Raw genomic sequence first — 13759 nt, 5'->3', positions numbered from 1 at the left:
GTTTAACTTCTTTCCCACCGTGCGTAGCCAATCGTGCTAATCGGAGGTGCGGATTGACAAAGGGCAGTAAATAAATACATTATCCTGATGTGCACGAATTTGCATTGCTCACGGGTGTTACTAATCATTTCAAAAATAACTGAAAAGTCAAATCATCACATAATTCAAGTGTCCCCCATGCTCAAAGCAGCATTGGGCAATGCTCATCTCCACTCCAGTCAGTCATAGAAATGAAATGTTTTTGTGTGACAGGGGCCAGTCAGTTCATGAGACTACAACGGTGGACAGTCTGACCGTGTTATACAAAATGTCGAATCTGGTATTTCAACCGTACAGTTACCAGCATATCACTACACTGTGTAGCAATGGGCCCATAGCCTGCACAAGCAGGCAAGTACCCTTTTTGATAAAAGTATAAAAAAACAAGGACACTTCAGGTGATATTATTGAGATTACAGCATGGTATACCAAGCTCCAGTTTTTGTAACCCACAAATGTCCGCCTTTCCGTGCTTGCCAATTCTTTCTCTGTTAATATGTTGCTGACATGTTTTTATCTGTGTGTGCAGATGATTGGCCATGGACTATACAGTTAACGTGGGCTTGTAGATTGTGTGTAAACATTGGCACTGGAAGACAAAGGCGGCCGAGCGGTGTGCTACCACACAGAGAAAACTGGTAAACGTGGAAATGTGTTACGTTTTGCGTCGGGAGTTCTGGTCGGGAGTTGTGGAGTTTCGACAAAAGTCGGGAACCATTTGTGTGTACTGTAAATTATTGGAGACAGTTAAACTGCGTGCGCAATGAGATTGGACACACATCTCGATCAGTTTCACAGAGGATGCTTAAACATTCCTCAATGTGTCCACATTGATCTTATCACACTCAGCTCGTATTCTTAATAAAATAACTATATAGCATAGCTTCATTGCTATGAAGAAGGGCTATTGACGTAACATGTTATCCTGTTATGTATTATTTCACTTTTGGAGCAGTATTATTGACGATTCTGTTGAGTTTTTGTTTACTGTGCGGCTGCACCACAGCTGACGAAGTATCATACATTGTTTATATCTTGATTTGAAGCTTTCGTGACTGCAGGAATCCATACTCTTTGATTATTTCGTGACTTTACCGAATGAACCAAAGAGTATGTTGTTTATATACTATATGGTTCCAAAATCGCTCTGGTTCATGACTGTGTCCATTCAGAATACATTTGGCATAGGCTTAGCCTTCTTGATCAGTTGTATTTGTATGTTGCCGTTCCCAGGATGAACTCTACACTCTGTCCTGCTCACTCCCAATCTGTCCACTCTTCCTGCTCCGCTTCATCCTCTGGCTCCTCCTCCGCCTCCAGGAGACTCAGCATGCTCTGGAGGGTCCCCTTCACCTCTGTTATCTCCTCCTGCAAGCGCTGTGAGGGCACTGTCAAGGAGAATTGCAGTAGCAATCGACAGGATAAAGGTGACCAAGAGACTAGCGATGAGTTTTTGATGACATATCTTTAGATATCATATTTTTGGATTTTTAGGCCCAAATTCGGATTTTCACTCACATTTTTGGGATTCCTATGTACGTATTACATTTTCATGAATTTAATCATGTTAGTAATTATATATATGAAGTATTGATTTTGTATTGTGAGCAAAGATTCATCAGTAAACGTTTAAATGGAACCATTTTAATATTTTAATAATCATAATCAGAATCTTTATTTAGAGTGGAGAAATCCAATGAGCTATGACGCTCTTTTTCACAGATGTTCAGTACGAGCAGGTCAATTATAAAGTTACGTCATATCCTTAAAGTGACATCATGTACTGACAATTCTCTGTGGGAAAAGCACGGAAAAGACACCATGAAAGTGACGTCACGTTTCATTTCTGTAGTATGTGCATTGAAGCAGCCACGCAAGTAGGATATGAGCCAGCCTCTGATCCCTTGTGTCCAATGCATGCTGCAGTTGCTCCTCCAGGCATAGAAGCCGATTGCTGATGGACTCGCACTGCTCCTGAATGACATCATCGCTTAGCTGCCTTGGGAGGGCATTGGGATGATCGCTGACAACCTCACATGGATTCTGAAAAAAGCAACACAGTACGTACGTAACTAGAGTACTCGCTGTCATATGTTGCACGATAAGATGACCGAATCCATGCTTTTCAGATAAAATACTATATTTGACATTTTCTCAGGAAAAATGTTGGCAGTAAAAGTTATGCATAATGAGCGATAATAACGTTATATTTTAAGCCATGCAATGAGATGACAAAACACGGCGTGTGATGTGTGGCGTCGCGAGATGAGGTTACACGTAATGGAGTAATTAGGAAGCGAGGCATGCACATGACGTGCGCCATCTCGAGATGAAGTCACATATCATGGTGTGATTAGCAGGAAATGAGGCAGCATGCAAATCCTTTTCGCACTGGTTTTGCATCGAAGTTTTTTGGCACATCTTTGATCAATTTGGCCATTTTTCTTGGGAGCAAGTTTATGATAGCGACACAACTTTGATACTAAAGTTGAATTCACATTGGATCACATTCACGAGAGTTATCATGCCCCCACCATTCTAGACAGACCGATAGAGCTAACACAATAACGCTTTCAAACTAGGGTTGGAAAGCATGAAAAAGATAAAGATCCATAATTTAGTCTGATAAACTGCAGGGTGAAAAGTGATGATTGCTGTTCACAAGCACCTTTTGATGTCAGCACCTAGGTGAAAAACAAACACAACCCTACTCACCACTGGGAGGCCATTTTCTGTGAAGCACAAAGTCTCCTTTGCCATCTCACGGTCGAGCCACACAGACTCAGGCTGGGAGATTTTTTCAGCCGGTACTTCTGTTTCTTCCACTGTCACTTTTGTTCCATCGGCGCCTTTGGCAGTCACGCCACCCTGGTCCATATCATCTTCCCCGTCGTGATCGATTGCCAGACTCTGCAAGATGACGCTGCAGGCCTGGAGATCAGCCTCCCAGACTCGTGTCACAAATGGGTTCCTGCACCTGGTGCGAGCGTCATGGGTTAGGGTCAGGGTCAGTGGCGTAGGTATTGAGTAACTACTATTTTTATTTTACCAGGTAAGACCCACTGAGTTATATATCCCTCTTTTTCAGAAGCGACCTGGCCGCAAATTATAACTGAACTAAGTGGCTTACCATGTAAAAATGTACAACAGCCAAATACTCTAAATCCATGTTGATTCTAAATATGGAGGTAAAAACCGGAGGACCCAGAGAAAAATCCACATGATCACGGGGAGAACATGCAAACTCCAAATATGCAGGTGTCAGGGTCGGGATGTAACCCACAATCTTCTGTATTGCAGGCGAGGTAGTTAACATCTCGCTACCGTGGTGCAGGCAGTGCAACTGAACCGGGGGTCAAGGCCCGGAGGAACCCAGACACCAGGCTATGAAAAACCGGCGCTGCCAGGGCTGAGGGCACTGGCAGTAATGAGTGATGGTGGTGGATTTTTGGGACTTAGGAGGGCTGGCAATGGCATATTCTCCAATCGGGTGGATGTGATTGATAGGTGTGTAAAGAAACCCCCATTGCTGTGCTGTACTGCTATGCTCCCACGCCTATGATCCATGCCTACTCACCAACATGGTGAAGTATGGCCCAAATACCCCATTGATATATACAGTGCGCAGAGCCCTCATCTGGCAGTGAATTGTCACGTATGTATTAACATAATTTATGACAGAGTTCAGAGATGGCTTTCTATTTTGATACAATTGAAAATCAAACTGTAGTCTATACGTGTATGTGTGTTCCTGAACTACAATTTTATATGCAGTGAAAATAAACTATGACATAAAAATTGATGTGATGCAGTCCAGTATATATATTGAGTAGGGCAGTGGCATAGTGGTTAGAATACTACACTATGAACCCAATCAGATGGGTTCGATTCCTTGCCAAAGCCAACATCAGTGCTTCGTGATATCTGAACTGATCCCGGGGGCCCTCCTTCAATGACCGGCACTGACCAGCATGGTGACATATAGACAAACAACAAAGGCCAGACAATTATGTCTGTTCATTATAACCAGGTGAGAGAGAGCATGTGATTAGCATCACCTACCTATTCATGAAATCCTGCAGCACTTTAGAATGTGCCATAGCCTGGCCCCTTAGCTTTTGTTCTGTAGAAACACAAAAGTAAAAATATTAACAAATGATGACGTAAAACAAACTTCAAATAGGCTTTGATCATGTCTATTAGCATGGTTGGATACGTACGGTGCGAAAGAAGTTCAACATACATACATGTGCATTCAAAAGATTGCCAACGTTCAATTATAGACATTCAGTAAAAATACATTCCAAAAAGAGTGATAAAGAATATGTAATGAAATACAACCTTGATTTACAATTGTGCTGATATTGGAATTGTCATCGGAGAGCTTTTAATGTTTTCTCTTACACCCACCATAACATATTTACTTGAATACATCACCAATGGTGACGTCACTGACATCAACATGATGTTATAGTGGTGCCGTCACCATTGATGTGATCATAACATCACTTTATACTCTGATGTCATCTGTGTGGTATCACACTAACTGCTATGGGTAAAAAAAGACCCATACTCGATGTGTGTCACAAAAGAAAAACATGCTAGGTCATTAAGAAAAGTGGCCTTGGGCAGGACATGCCAGAAGAAAGGATGATGGCTGGTGGTCAAGACTAACCACAGAGGGGCAGCCAAAGGAGGTGACATGACCAATAGGACGTCCAGCAAGGAGATACAGCGATGCAGTCTCACTGGCGCCAGATATGTTGCTACATCGTAGGAATGTGACAGATGGTAACGGTTTGGAGAGGCCTTCAGTCAGCAGTAAGTTTACGATGACTGAAGATGATTATCAAGGAGTGAAACACAGGCAGTCAACATGTATTCAAAGATGATTCAGAATAAACTTCAGCACACCTATAAATTACTCAACAGGGGTGTATATATATTTTGTATATGAGAGTACTTACTATTTTGTGTTTGTGTTTACGCGTGCAGGCATCACTGTTGCGGTGATTCACGCAATAATCTAAAACATCAGCTTACGTACCGTTGTTATATGGATCGATGTATTGCAAGAACATGAGAGATGGCAACAGATAGGGGGGATGTCTTTATCTAGCAATTCATGGCTGTTTATGATGATGATGATGCTGGCGATGTCCTGTACTGCGCTGTACCGTGCTGCGCCGTGAGAGTCTCCAGGCCGGCCCGTGCCTCGCGATGCTGCTGCCGAAACCGCTCCAGCTCGTTGTGCGAGGCTCCTCCCGTGGCCCGGGTCCCAGTGGTGCCACGAGGGCCCTGCAGTGCCTGAAGCCGCCACCTCGCCATGTCCCCTTCCTCTGCCAACCTCCGCCCCTCCTCCACCAGCCGCCTGGCCAATGCAAAGTCCCGCTCTGTCGTGACACAAAGTAACAAAATGCAGAGGACGTCAAAGTGAAATATTTTGTAAGTTTATTATTATTATGTTTGTTTATGCTTTTCTACTTCGAATAATAATTTCGGTTTTACACGTAGTGCACAAGGTAGGTACCAGCGACGGCTGCTGCTTTGTTTTCCGTGAGTACTCGAAGCTGCATCTCGGCGTCGCTGATTTTCTGTCTGAGTGCGGTGACTTCCAGCTGACATGCGGCAACCTCAAAAGACAAATACATGGAAGAACTAGTTATATTAGACGAGCTGTGGCTCTAGCTAGCACTAAACCACAATTCTTCTTAAGTGCCATCCAGCCATAATCAAAATATACAAATCAATCCTTTTCTTTTACAAGTTTACTGTACATCTTATTTAAAAAATGTGCAGTCAATTATTTTTGTTAGGATGAGGTCACTGCCCATTAAGCCTTAAGTCTCTTCAACAAGGAAAACAGGGCTCAATTAAAGTAAAATAAAAAGTGAGACAGTCAAGATATAAACACGCGTACAAATGTTTTGCCTTTAAGTGTACCTTTGTGGATAATTCTTTAACGGACAACGCAAGGGCCTTCTCTTGCTCTCGAAGACTGCAATGAAACAATACGCATAGACGTGAGGTGTTTGAAAAGGACAACCGAGAGAGAAACCTGTATGGGCCTTCATGAACTCGTTAAAAAAAAAAAAAGAGACTCACCGCTCGACTTCTCCCGGGGTGGCTAAGCTGGCGAGCAACCACCTCAGCGAGTCCTCGAGCGTGTCGAGCAAGTCTGGCGTGAGAGGGCTTCCTCGGCCACAGCGATCGTCGGCAGCGGCGACGGCGGCGACGACACCGTTGCGGTCTCTCTCTTCGAGAGCCACGCCGACTCGTCGCTCCTCCTCCTCCAGTTCGGACAGGCTTCGTCGAAGCTCCGAGATTCGCTCCTGAATGCGGCAAACGTCGCTGTTAGCGCGTGGATAGCGCCGACGCAACGATATACCTTCGTAAACGCAATTTGAACTCATGGCAGAAAGATAAATGAACAAAAAAATAACAGAGAATTATGGCTTTCGGACAGCTTTGTACCAGTACACGCATTTTAGCGTTATCTAATAAAATAATGTGCAGATAAATCAAGTATTGAGTATAAAAAGGTCCTTGCTGTGACAGAAGTGACTGAATGCACTGCAATTAAAAACAATGTTGCCATCCATAATACAGTTTTTTTTTGGTTTAGATCGCGTAAAATATAAATGTGTCGTTAAACCCGCCACCACCTGACACAGCCAATTAGTAAGGTTTGTCACATAAACAGAACATGCCAATTTGTTACTAGTACAGCACACCGGTGTGTTGGAGAACAAAGCCACAACATTTACAATCTGAGTACGACGTTTCGCCAGTAATTACAACTAGCTTCATCAGGCGACAGCCAGATTTGTGGAGAAATCCTGCTGTTTCGTTCCTTAAATAGAGGGGTAGATGTGATGAAAATACTTGTGAGCCCTTTTTGAGCGAATCGGGCAGGGATTAATTATTGCTTTTAAATTACAATGAGTATACATTGCCGGTTGGGTTATTTATATGGTAATCAATGTATATCATGCATTGTTGCAGTGACAGATGAAATCGTTTCCAAGCGGTAGGCCTCTTGTGGCCAGTGGCCGATCTGAAATTCAGTTCCGTGACCATATCCGCTCCACAGGCCATAGGGTACCTGTAACGCTTTCTTTTTCTGCTGAATCTTAAAACATGGGTCCCTCCAAAGTTCATCTTGACTCCTGTTGGGAATTTCACAAAATGAGCACACATCACAAATCAAATGGCCAAAAATTATAAAGGAATTAGTCAAACATGCCAACCGGGACTATTGGGAAAATTAGTCTTGAGACTGTGGGGAGATGAGTAATGAATGGGAATTTAAATGTTTGTGCTATGAAACAAAAATGCTATATTTTTCTAATTATGCTTTTTTTACTAGAATTATTTCGACCAATACAGTACTACATGTTCTGGAAATCATTTAATTGGAGCTTTGGAAAACCCATATCTAGAAAACATGGAGAAAGGCCCGCTGAGCTATATAGCTCTTATTTGAGAAGCGACCTGGCCACAAATGATAACTCAACGAAGTGGATTATCATGTGGACATTGATAGCAGCTAAATACTCTAAACAAACGTTTCTATATGTAGAGGGAAAAACCGGAGTACCCAAAGAAAAATCTACGCGACCATGGGGAGAACATGCAAACTCTACATATACAGGCGTGAGGGTTGGGATGGAACCCACGACCTGCACACCAGGCAAGGGGAGTTAACATCTCGGGTGACTGGTGTTGAATTCTGGACTGGAATAGGCACCAAGAACTGGGATTTGGGACTGCAAACCGTACCCTTAACTGTACAGGACCCGCGATGAAGCCACTCACTTGCCGGCAGATACGCAGGACGTGCTGAATACGACGGAACGCAGTGCTGCTGCCAATTCCACATTCCCAGACGGGATTTGGAAACGCAGCAGGGCCAACTGAGCTTGGGTCTCCTCCAGCTGCTTGCTCACCTGCTCCGCTGTGTGGCACAAACGTTCCATAAATTATTACCCCATCAATTTACCATATAGCTTATTTTTAAATGTGTTCACTGAAATTGTAGCTCTAATTTAAACATTATTGCTTCAGTTTTTTTTTTATTGCTTATTGTATTTAAAAAAATAATTCCATAGATTTTTCTATAATGCTTAACATTTCAAATATGTGATATTCATTTCACTTTTTATCACATCCACAGTGTTGCTTTTGTGATCCAGGCCTAGCTTGAGACCTGGGTCTCAAAATCAATACAAGTTAAGAAGAATCACACATACGCATGGGTTATATAACTGTTTTCAGAGTGGAAGTCAATGGGCAGCTGTAGTTGTTCTGCTCTGGCTTGTGTCTCCAAGATTCCAGCAAATCCTCAAAGTATTTGTCCACTTTTACACTGGGTAAGTCCGAACATAGCAACGCAACTTATACTACAGTTTGGTTCATATTGGATCATCTTTACGAGAGTTATTGTGACCCCCTCTCTAATTCAGGACTTCAGGACTGAGCTAATGCATAAATGCATTCAACCTTAGCTAGGAAATAAAAAAATAAGAACTGTAAATGTGGGAAGTGGTGAGCATCACGGGTTACCTGCTTCAAAGTCGTCCTGTCCAGCAGCCACCATCTGCTGTCGTTTGAGTTCACTCACGCGCATGATCAGCTGGGACGAATGAAACAAACGTATCTCGATTAAGACGTGAACGAATACATACAATGCCGACAACATTGCATGGGCACCACGGACAACGGGCTTGACTCACAGCAGCTCGGATGAAATGAAGCGTAGGCACCACAGGTCGCGAACGGGTTTTGATTCCTTACCCGTACTCGTACCCGGCTGCACCAGGGTGGCAAACGGGTACCCGTACCCGGCCGTACCCATACCCTACCCGTAATCAGGTACCCGATATCCGTATCCTACCCGTTGGGAAATGAGTGACAAACAGTTACTCACTAGTGACTCACGGTCTACCTGTACCCGTACCCGGCCGCACCAGGGTCGCAAACGGGTACCCGTACCCGGCCGGGTACGGGTAGCCGGGTATCGGGTAGGGTACGGGTACCGGGTACCCAGTTGCGACCTCTGGTAGGCGCAGAAAAAGCAACGTCTTATCCGCAAAAGTGCATTTGATGGATTTTGGCATCGGCAGAGGGCATTGTACAACTGTGCAAGTTGTTCACGTTTGTGCGATATATCTTGATAATTATATAGCGTCAATAACAAGCAACACCCGCACCAGCCATCGGCGCTATATATCTGAGAGAGAAAGTGAGCCGCTCATTTCAGTTCCTGAAGAAGCGCATGGAGCGAATCATTAGGACACAATGCCAAACAATACACAGTACAAAGCCGAAAACACATCGGAAAGCCAGAGTACATTGTCCACAGCAAAGGGTGGGGAAGCCGCAAATGATACTTATCCATCACTGCAAGCATCTTAGCCACGCTACTCGAGTACTAGAGGGGAATATTGTCAACGGGTTTACGCTGAGTTTCTAATTAGCACACTCGGTCACTTCCGTCACTGCAAGGTATGGAGGTCTGTGTTAATGTGTGGCCCGCCAAAGGTATTTGAAAGTCCTATTCGGACCTCCGTAAGGAAAATGTTCTCTAATCTTGGTGTATAGTGTTATGCATGATGTTAAGTGCATGTGTAAGGTTAAAGAAGTGTTTGAGTTTAGGCAAGTGCGCTCTGCCATGTGCCTTACAAACTGCATTTTATTCTTTGCCATACACAACACCAGTGGTAATTGACTTCTCTACCTAGCCTTGGCCTTCCCCAGGTCAAGCTCAGCCTAAACAATGTTGCACCTTTAGCTGTGTGTCTACATCAACACTCAGGAGGCTAAGGAAACTGTAACGCAGGCCGCAGCGCTGCGTTAAGTGCCACTCATATTCCGCGACAGTAAAGTTAGAAATGCACTTGCCCCGACAGTTTGTATGACTGAAGCGGAAATCTCTGTTCCTTTTTGTGCGTTTGATGTTGCAGCCAGACTTTTATGTCGCATGAGCGACTTTTTGGGAACTGAGGTATAGGCAAACATGTGAATAGGACAGATATGGGAATATCTATTTTAAAAAAATGGCAGTTACACCATGCACGAACACTGCACTGGGTGTGGGCAGTTCATTGGTCAGAGCAGATATGTGATTACTGGATATGCGATGTTGCACATGTATATTGATTTCAAAACAACTTAATATATCTTAAGAATCCAGTATGATCTAGTGCTCCCAGTACAAACCAGGTTAATTTCATTCAGCTCCCAAGAAGCATATAATGAAAAAATGATAAACAGTCGTAATCTATCACGCATGAGTGCACATTACACGTTTGAAATCGCCAGTTTAAAATTACTGCCATCTCAAAACACATCAACCCCTTTGTCTAAACTGTTACATGCCCCATCGCACTCATCATAGGCCATCGGGTACCCAAAGACAACACGCTGCATAATTTATCACCATCGACGGATTTTGGACGAGCGCCTTCAACTGTGCAGGCGTCGTGCGCTATAAGTAGCGCCGCTTAAGTAACGCAATCGATTGCGGTTGCACTAACCGTCCTTCTGTCATGGAATAGGATTTCCTTTTTGTAAGCGATGCACGCTATAATCACGCAAATCGTGAAGCTTTTGGGCCTGCGTTGGGGCGAGTCTGCCAAAGCCCCCTAATTGACCACCTCCCCCCCTCTGGTGTCTATTACGTCGAACGGTCGTGGGACAGCATCTGCCCGGTGTTTTATCGCAGCGTTCGTTCGCATGTGGCTGCAAAAATGACAAAGCTCCCCCGCTCTAACCTAAAGCGAGTTCTTTAATGATAAGAAATTTGTGCAGTAAAACTAAATATTCGTAAAAGAGAGTTTAACTGAAATGTACTACCCATTGACAATCCGCTAATGTGAGGTGCGCTTCTGCGGCCGTCTGTAACGCTCTTCCTTCCAATATTAGGAAGTCACTTGAGATATGCAATTTAAATGTAGACTGAAAACGAATCTCTTCAGAACAGCTTCTTTGTGCGAAGCCGTCCTTCCCCGCACCTCCGATCAGCACAGTTGGCTACGTACGGTGCGAAAGAAGCTCAACATACATACACTGCTGGATTAAGGCCTCCCCATGTCGTGTCAATCATGGGGGTTGTTGGGACCATAATTGACCGTGCTGTTTAGTGCAGGGGGGCACAGGGCTGGTTTAATTATTGTTCGCCGCTGAGGCTAGCCTTGGCTGCGAATAGAACAACAGCAGCTTGCACATCAAAAGAGATAAGATGAATTTCCTATGGATTTCTTTTTTTCATATCTGGCCAGGTACCACTGTGGAAGAGCGGCAGCTTCTCACAATCATAATATTACAAAGTTTAAATCCTGATTGGGGGATCCACTCAGAACTGTGACCCGTGCAGGGTTCATCAAATTTGTACGGTACCATTTTGTAGTAAGTCAACTGTGCCTGTAATATGGAGATAATAGCTCGCGCCACAGAAATGTGGAATTTCAAATACTACCGCTGACTCCACACTGGACATGAGCACCGACTAACGTTTTTGTAACGGGGAGACTCTGTGTCCACGTGTAGGGTGTGTGCACATGCACATGGACGGCCCGCTTGTCCAACTACAGTTGGATGAGGGCCTCCTCATTCTGTGCAGGTTGTGGGGGTTGGTGAAGGTGGAGGTCATGGACGTTGGATCATGGCAAAGTACAGTACAACAATGGATATTGCTGCACTGCACTCTGCTGACGACGCAGCCCCGTAGGATCCTAGAGCACCTGTTGTAAGTATGGTAGTCATCCAACGAAGCACAATCCAAGTCTACTTAGCATTCATAATCAACGTTTTTGGGTTTAGATCGCGTTATTTATAAATGTGTCGTAACCCTCCACCACCCGACACGGCCAATCAGTAAAAAAAAGTGGCACGTTGACAAAAGACAAATAGTTCACTTTAGTGAACATTTTACTGATTGGCCGTGTCGGGTGGTGGAGGGTTACGACACATTTATAAATAACGCGATCTAAACCCAAAAACGTTGATTATGAATATTGGTCGCGAAAGCCTCTACTTAGCGCCTCAGATCTTACAAGATTAGGTGCACTGCGGGTGATATCATAACTTATATTTGTAAAAAGTGTGTATGCTCAGAGGAATGGGTGCTGTTGTTGCACCTGTAGGCGACTGCTATTAGTCTCTGCACACTGCTGCAGGACGTGCTTGTGGGTTTCCAAGAGAAGTTCCCAGCGTGATGCCGGCTCAAACGACGATGGTGACGACGACGATGGAGACGACGGCGATGACGACAGCGCGGTGAGGGAGCCGGCATCCGAGGAACCCGCCGAGCCGAGCCCCGTGTCCGTGTCTCGCCGTCCACATGGCGCGCCGTCCGGCTCGCTCTCGGACGCGCCGCCGTCGGACAAAACGCTGGAGACGTCACACGAGGACGCGGACGAGACGCTCTGGCTGCGGTGCGGCGTGCTGCGGCAAGACGGCTCCGGTCCGCCTGTGCATCGTCCCTCCGTGCGACGTGGTGGCCGTTCGCCTGCCATGGGGCCACAAATGGCACCCTTCCCCGCGATCAGATCACCTCTGCCAGTTGCAGGCTGCGGCACCCTCAACGATTCTCTGATGAAACTAAAGCTGGACACGAAAGTATCGTCCGGTTCTGATAGATCAGCCGTCGCCTGACCCACCACGGCATCAACCGACAAATTGTTTGTAGGGCCAGAACGTTGCACCTGCGAGCATTGGGTTGCAGCACCGATTGCTTTGGTGAGAACGACTGAAGGCAGTTTTGTTTTGGAGTTTGCCAATAAGCTCCTGCTCGTTTCACCAGCTCTCGCGTTGGCCCAGGGAAAATGCACGCTGCTTTTGTTATTGTTGTTGTCGTCGTTGCGACGGCTCTCTCCCGGATTCATGCCAAGTTGGGCCGTCACGCGACCGTTGGAAGTCCACACGCACGGCTCACGGTTGCGCTGGCGGCTGAGGGCGTTCGCGACGGGCCCCCGAAACGGGACCGACACTTCGGAGCGGCGCCCGTGCGAGCCGGCGCAGGGGGAACGGCAGCCGCAGCGCGGTGCCAGGGGAGGCGAAGACGAAGGGGACAACGAAGACCACGACGACAGCGAAGAGGACGTGGAGGTGCAGGAGACGGACCGGATGAATTGGTCGCGTCGAGCGTGGTTCGTGAAAGACGCCTCTTTGGACGCTGGGGAAGGTTTCGGCGGAGGTGCTGCGCCCGATCCGCACTCCAACAGCGGCTCCATCGCCGAATCTCTGCGATGCATCTAGGAGCAGGAAGCGACCTCCGCCCAGCGCTCAGGAAACCCGGTGTTTTCTGCGCACCTCCCTGCGACAACGACATGTATGTTTTCACGAGGCATGTACACATTCCCCACCCCCAAGTGATTTGATGAATCCTCGCGATCGTCATTAGATACAAGAATTAACACATAGGCTTTCACCGTCGCTTTTGCTACAGTGAAATGGTCAGCACACTGGACTGAGGTCGCCGGTTCAATCTCCTGGTGCCGCAGGTGAAACAATGGTGCAGGTTTCTTAAATTCCCCTCCCTCTCCCCCTGCCTGCGTCCACTCAAAAGTATAAATGGGTTGACCACAATTCGTTGATCGGTAGGTGGTATGTGCTGGGGTAAAGTGTGGATAAATCCGACCTCCCGCCATGTCAATTTTTCGAGAGTGGGACAGGTACCCTTTACAGGGGTTCTCTGAACACTCCCTCTCGTGGAAGC

General features: G+C 45.8%; 1 protein-coding gene across 1 annotated transcript; it reads right to left on the bottom strand.

Annotated features, from left to right (window-relative positions):
* Window positions 1-1296: 1296 nt before the first annotated feature.
* Window positions 1297-13424, bottom strand: DISC1 (DISC1 scaffold protein). Its single transcript, XM_078871693.1, has 12 exons — window positions 12180-13424; window positions 8605-8674; window positions 7858-7996; window positions 7145-7208; window positions 6145-6371; window positions 5983-6037; window positions 5570-5672; window positions 5217-5432; window positions 4102-4162; window positions 2755-3016; window positions 1899-2082; window positions 1297-1427 (listed from the first exon to the last, which is right to left on the bottom strand). Exons 1-12 carry the CDS (start codon window positions 13293-13295, stop codon window positions 1297-1299), a joined length of 2628 nt encoding a protein of 875 aa, XP_078727819.1. The 5' UTR covers window positions 13296-13424.
* Between the last annotated feature and the right edge of the window lie 335 nt (window positions 13425-13759).

The sequence above is a fragment of the Lampetra fluviatilis genome, chromosome 33 (genome assembly GCF_964198595.1).
Source record: "Lampetra fluviatilis chromosome 33, kcLamFluv1.1, whole genome shotgun sequence".
Lineage (NCBI taxonomy): Eukaryota > Metazoa > Chordata > Hyperoartia > Petromyzontiformes > Petromyzontidae > Lampetra > Lampetra fluviatilis.
The sequence above is the reverse complement of the archived record's forward strand: the minus strand, read 5'-3'. Positions and strand labels throughout refer to the sequence as shown.

Bases quoted from the DNA above. Each gene is read 5' to 3' on its own strand.
- DISC1 (XM_078871693.1), bottom strand. From the start codon at position 13,295: ATGCATCGCAGAGATTCGGCGATGGAGCCGCTGTTGGAGTGCGGATCG. The intron at 6,372-7,144 runs GTACCCTATGGC...TGCCGCATTCAG, and splicing joins AGAAAAAGAAAGCGTTACAG to GAGCGAATCTCGGAGCTTCG. The intron at 2,083-2,754 runs GTGAGTAGGGTT...TGCTTTTTTCAG, and splicing joins CAGAAAATGGCCTCCCAGTG to AATCCATGTGAGGTTGTCAG.